This window comes from Culex quinquefasciatus, chromosome 1 (assembly GCF_015732765.1).
Source record: "Culex quinquefasciatus strain JHB chromosome 1, VPISU_Cqui_1.0_pri_paternal, whole genome shotgun sequence".
Taxonomy (NCBI): domain Eukaryota; kingdom Metazoa; phylum Arthropoda; class Insecta; order Diptera; family Culicidae; genus Culex; species Culex quinquefasciatus.
The window spans coordinates 83,318,082-83,324,638 of record NC_051861.1 but is presented as its reverse complement, the minus strand read 5'-3'; the positions used below and the strand labels follow the sequence as shown (position 1 = coordinate 83,324,638).

General features: G+C 38.8%; 1 protein-coding gene across 4 annotated transcripts in view; it reads left to right on the top strand.

Moving 5' to 3' along the window:
• The first annotated feature begins 3,441 nt into the window (after positions 1 to 3,441).
• Positions 3,442 to 6,557, top strand: part of LOC6046579 (protein scalloped) — a 286,181-nt gene continuing 283,065 nt past the window's right edge. For 2 of the 4 annotated variants that reach the window (XM_038249047.1, XM_038249046.1), the window contains exon 1: positions 3,442 to 4,817. In XM_038249047.1, the coding sequence (XP_038104975.1) occupies positions 4,772 to 4,817 (46 nt within the window). In that variant the 5' untranslated portion in view covers positions 3,442 to 4,771. The remainder of the gene's footprint in view (positions 4,818 to 6,557) is intronic. The other 2 variants (XM_038249053.1, XM_038249052.1) reach the window with 1 other exon arrangement.

Below are 6,557 nucleotides of genomic sequence, written 5' to 3'. Positions count from 1 at the left end.
TGTTTGCCTACTTTTGAAAAAAATATTTTTGAAAAGCTGAGAAATTTTTGAACTTCGTTGATACGACCCTTAGTTGCTGAGATAATGCCATGCAAAAGTTTAAATGGAAAATTTGTGTTTTATAAGCCTCACCCAAACAACCCACCATTTTCTATTGTCGATATCTCAAATCGAATCAAGATCGAACCAAGTTTTTGACGCGTAGCGTTTGAAAAGGTCATATGCACACATATGCACATCGGTCATAATTTTCAACAATTAAAACTTTTTTTAGTTTATTTTTTTTCTATACAAAGATTTACATTTAATCTCGGGCTGGAACCTGGAGACCAGCATTTAATTTCATCGAGCACCTGATGTTGGTATATCACCATTTTGGTGTTCAATTAAAAATTGTTTAAAACATTTTCGACGGAAATTGAGTGAGTATTCTAATATCGCAATTTATTTTAAACCAACGGTCAGGAAGAATCAAACGTAATTTATGTTGTTTCAAGGAATTGAATCTATTTCATTTTTAGTTTAGTGTATAGTGATATGTGACCTTTTCAAAACCCACACGTAAACAATATTGACAGCGCCTCTGGCGGTGACTTCAGAAAACTGCAGGCGGGTCAGATCCTTGCTTATTGCTAATTGCGTGAAATTTGCCGATCTGTTCGAAAATAATATTTTCAAAATTTCCAAATCAAGACTAACATTTCCAAAGGGCCACACATTCAATATTACGCATAACGTTATAGATTTTTTAATGTTTACTTGTCATTTTTGTATGAACAGCTGCCAAAATTGTATGGATTGGCTCTGTGGCTTAATGGTTGCAGTTTTTGTCTCACAAGCAGAAGGTTCAGGGATCAAATCCCCGTCGGTGCCATTGAAATTGGGAACCAGACATTTTAACCTGACACAAAATAGCTTCTTTGGTCAAAGGGAAGGCTTCACCAAAGTTTGAGCCAGAATAAAAAATACAGAAAAATAAAAATTTGGCTGATTTCGTAGAGAATTGGTCACGAGCAGTGATGGCTATTTTGATGAAATAACTTAAAAAATAATTAAAAATTAAATCAAGAAGAGCAAACTTTAAACGAATTTGTTATTTGGTTCTAAATTTATAAAACTTGGTAGATTATTAATTTAATTATTGATTAAGGCGTCATCCATAAAGTACGTACGGTCTCAGGGGGAAGTGGGGTTACCGAAGGTGTGACAAGATGTGACGAAGGTGGGAGGGGGGTTGCGAGATTGTGACGTCACGCTAGGTTTTTTATGATTGCATAATATTAATTTGAAATGTGCACAATTAAATTAAATTCGCTTTGCTAAAATTGTTTGCTTACTATAATCTAGAAGTACCGCCATCAGGGGTGACATTGGGTCTGGGGGTGAGATTGGGTCACACAAAATGCATTTTGTACTACCCAAACTCACCCCTAGACAATGTCACCTGATGACGGCACATTAAAATTTATTAGATTGTCACATTTTTTTGAGCTGGAACTTCAATATTTTCCAAATTCTTGCTTGATAAAAATAAATGCTTTGAAATCAGGGTATTCATAAGAAAATTGCTATAAATGGTTTGAACTTATTAGATACAAAGCTGTGAAAAACAGTCTTCTAATTTTTAAAGACACAAAACTGTTTTCATATTAAAATTGCATAAAATACCAAAAACAATAGAAAATCCTGTGGAAAGCAAGGTGGGGGGGGTCTGGCAAAATGTGACGTACTTTTTGAAGGGGGGTTCAACCTTGTGTGACAAAGTGTGACATAGGGGGGAGGGGGGTTAATTTTGGCCGATTTTTGCGTGACATACTTCATGGATAAGGGACCATCCATAAACCACGTGGACACTATTTTGGAAATCTCAACCCCCTCGTGGACAATTGTCCATACAAAAAAAAATCTTTTTGTATGGAGCGTGGACAATCGCCATACCCCCCATCCCCACCCTTAAGTGTCCACGTGGTTTATGGATGGTCCCTAACGCCTTATAATTTTATTATTTAACGAGGTTTTGCAAGTTATTTCTAATTATGATTTTTTTGCCTTCCTCACCTCACTGAGGCAAGGCTATAAAATCACTTGAACAATAAACTTCTTAAAAACACCTCTCAGATATACCTTCACGTATACCTATCGACTCAGAATCAAATTCTGAACAAATGTCTGTAGGGATGTGTGTAGGCATGATTTTTTTTTTTTCCACACGATTATCTCAGAACTGGCTGAACCGATTTTGGCCGGATTTGCCTTATTCTGTTCCTTTTGGGGTCCCCTCAGACCCTAATAAATTTTATTCTGTTTAGTGAAGTACTTTTAAAGTTATGCCATGAAACAGTTTTTTTAGCTACTAAAAAGGGTCATTTTTGCCTTACCTCAAAGGCCGGGTCTTTTTGCTTACGCGCGAGAGTGGCGCAGCATGCAATGCATATCGCCCGGTTGTCACATTGCTTAAGCAGTGTCTGCGTCTCTTCTGGAAAAAGTCTGTATTATTTATGTTGCTGAATACATCATTTTGTCTCGACAAAGATTTACACGAACTTTTAACTGAAATATACAACTCATAAGACATTGTTTACTAAGACTAGGGGGACAACATGCAATTCCATCGTGTTCCTAATGTTGGCATATCAGCACTTTTAAATTCAATTACAGCCCCCCCCCCCCCTTTCTGCTTTATTTTGGAGATTTGGTTAAAAAGAATTGAAAATTGCTGTTCTGGTAAAAACAATAATTATACAAAAATAATAAAAAAAATTTATTAAAAATTTATAAAAAATATAATAAAAAAAACTCTTAAATTAATTTGAAAATACAACATGAATGTGAGGAAGGCACCAACCACCTTTAGGTGGATTAAGTAACGTTTTTAATATACATTTGAACTTGTATTCAAAAGATATTGATTTTGATTTTTGAAAAGGATTGGGCCGTTTTTGTTTATGGGCGACTTCAACCAAAAGGTGGTCGTTTGTAACTAAGGATTGAAACAGTTGTTCGTATTCATTTGCTACTATTACTACAAACCAGGCAGATTGTTTGTTTATTTAAAATTTCATTTTGCATCAATGTAATGTACAATAGTAATAATCTTTGAAATTCAATTACGTATTTTGATAATTACGGTCGATTAGCCGCATAAACGGTTCTTCCTTCTGGCAACAAACCCCCAAAGTGCACTGCATCTTGTGAACCTTCCGAAATGAGTGAACCGTGTTCCGAGGGAGGCATCAAGTTGAGAGTGAGCACAAAATCCAACCAACATGTGCTTCTCCACCACAGAGAGAGAGAGAGAGTATACGAGAGAGCGAGAGCGAGCGCGCTCAAAACAAGCGAGACGGGAAGAGTTATTACCATCACATCGGCGGACTCAGTCGTCGTCGTCTTTGCCATCGCCAGCCAGGCCAGCCAGCGTGTGTTTTGTAATAATTTAAATTTTGCCATTCTAGATCAAATTGTCGGCAACGGTACGCGCGCGCGGGTCTTTTTCCCTCGGCTTCTCACAGGCTCGTCGTCGGCTGTCGTAAAATTCGCGCTGATGTTGCTTTGAGCAATAATCGTAGTAAATTTACGCGATCCTCGCGACTTTTTCGGCGAAAATCACCCGAAACGAGTACGCAAATTTCGCGCTCGAGCGCGGTTGCACCAGTAGGCGAGGTTGTTCGCGCAACGCACGGAAATCGAGTGGGGGCGAGTTTGAATCCCGCGCGGGTACGCGGAAATGTTTGTTTTTCTTTGCGTTTGTTCTTTTTGACGATCACCCGACGGCTGATTATGTCATTGCGCGGTCATCGTGAACCGGCTTAAATCGGAACGGATTGTTGTTTTTCGGGGTGCGAATCTTCGGAACCGGAAGGAGTTTGGTGTGCTTACGCTAGTGTGTGAGTGATTTGGGAAAGTCGTGCACGGAAAAATTAGAAGAATCTCGTCAAAGAAGATTTAAAAAACCGGCGGCAAGAAGTTCGAAAAGAGTGTGAAAATAGATGTCCCTCCTTCTTCGCTTTGTGTGTGGTTAGTTCGGTGCCCGACGAAAGTTAGGTTAGGTTGGTGGCCGCGGCGGCGTGATGGATTGTTTGTTTTCCTAGAGGTTGGTTTTGGCGGCGGTTCAAGTTTGACGTTCAGTGTTTTTTGTTTGTTTGCGTTACGGGCGCGAGCGCTGAAACCTTTTGTTTGAAAGTTCAATTCTAACCTATACGATAAGCGAGCAGTTCGGCTTCTCGGAACTAATGGTTCGATTATCTCCGGAACCGGAGTAGGTGGCCAGCACGCTGCGCTATCGGGAATCTGCAAAACGATAAGTTTTTAATTGAAATTGTTTGTTCGCTGCCCCTATCCAGCTATCTCGCAGTGATCTAGATCAGTGCGCGTTCATGTTCAATTGCGTGTAATCTCGTGAAATAAAAAATAAAATATAGTAAGAAAAATAGTTCCGGAACCTTCCGGAACGGGCGCCGCCGTCAAAATTGAAAAGGGAAACTATCCGTCGTTTCTGAACCCGCTCGCGTCCTCGTACTCCGGAGCGACCCCCACCGGAACCAGCTCCGGGAACCTCGCGGCAACCGGTGGCTCCGGAGGAGCAGGTCAGAGTGGTTCCGGAGCAGCGTCACTGAACGCGGCGGCGGCGGTGGCAGTGGCCGCCCATCGGGCGCACTTTCCCTCGCTGGCGGCCAGTGGCGGAACCGGCGGCAGTGGCGTAGACTACTCCGCGCCGCACCTCAACTACCCGCACCCGCATCACCACGCGCACGCCTCTGGAATACCAATCAGGATGGACTGCAGGATGGACGACTACTCGAAGCTGTTTTATGCGAAACGTAAGTCTCGTGTGGGTTTGTTGTGGTGGGAAAAAGAACTTCTCTAAATGATAGCGATTAATCGGTGGTGGTCGCTGAACTTGGCGGAAGTGGACGGTTTTTGCATACAATTCTATATTCTACATAAAAAAGGCAAATTACTTGCGATATTAGGTGATGTTATCAAACATTTGAGGTAAAGAAGGAATGGAAGTCTTAGAATTTATTCAATACTAATGCGATGATATTAGGGATTAGGTCAGACAGTGACAGTTTCCTACAAAATTAGTCCATAAAATCAAGGAACAAAATAAAAAAATATCAAAACCTTCAAAATTTTATTGAAAAAAGAATTCAAAATAACTGAAAACAATCTAAAGCCATTTTTCTGCGTGATAATCATATTTAGCATGTTTGGACTGGATTTAAAATATTTTGAATTTTTATGGAATTCCAAAGCACATCGTAAAAACTTTTTTTTATTGAAATCACAAGCCATAGTTTCAGCATTTGCATGGAAAAAGTGTTTTAAAATGCATTATACACTAGTTCAGTTGTTTTGCAATCATAAGTTTTCAAAAAATGTAAAATTTTACGAAAACAAAAATTTAGCGAAAAAAAAGACTACTTGCGATAACATCGAAAATTTTCAAAAATTCTAAAGATTTCTAAATGAACCCAAACATGCTAAAATTATTTTTAACGCAGGGGAATGCAATTTAAATTGATTTCAACCGATTGCATTTAAAATTTCATTGAAATATAGAAGTTTTTTGAATTTTTTTTTGCCCCACATTTTTCGGACCAACATTTGAAGGGAGGGGGGGGGGGGGTTGGAGGTTGGGGGTACTTCAAATAATATTTGTAACAGCCTTAACTGGAAATGCCCATAAATTTGGATTTTTTTGAAACTATGTTCAAAATTAGTCCGACAAATCTGGGGGATAAAACTATTTTTTTCAAATAACATCAAACTTTCAATGGAAATAGAAGTCTAATCAACTAAGAACAATCTAAAATCCCTTTTTCTGCATTGATAATCTTATTTAGTATAGTAGTCAATTTGATTCCATTCCATATCCTACATATTTAATTTTCACTCTTCATTTTGCGTAAAAATCTCAAACCTATTAAAATTTACCTGGCTATCAAAGTCACCCGGTTTACGGTAATTCTCTTTGTCGTCTCAAATCGACTTTGCATTTTTTTTTCATTTGAATAAATCTTAAGAGCGAGTTTTTCACCAATGTGTAACAGGTCGTATCGAGGTGCTCCGATTTGGATGAAACTTTCAGTGTTTGTTTGTCTATACATGAGATGAACTCATGCCAAATATCAGCCCTCTACGACAAAGGGAAGTGGGGTAAAACGGGCTTTGAAGTTTGAGGTCCAAAAAACATAAAAAATCTTAAAATTGCTCGCATTTCCGTAAAACTTCATCAATTCCAACTCTCGTAGATGCATTCGAAAGGTCTTTAGAAGCACTTCAAAATGTGCTATAGACATCCAGGATTGGTTCGACTTTTTCTCTTAGCTTTTGCAAATTACTGTCAAAAATGGATTTTTTTAAAACCTTAATATCTTTTCGCAACAGCCTCCACACCCCTCCTATAGGTCAAAGATAGGTAATTACATGGACTATAAGCCTACGGTGTTAACTTTTTGGCCAATCGCAGTTTTTCTCATAGTTTTTCGATTTTTCTATAACAAACATTTTACAACGTTAGTTTTTGCCCTGTAGGCCGCCATAGCGGTACTTTT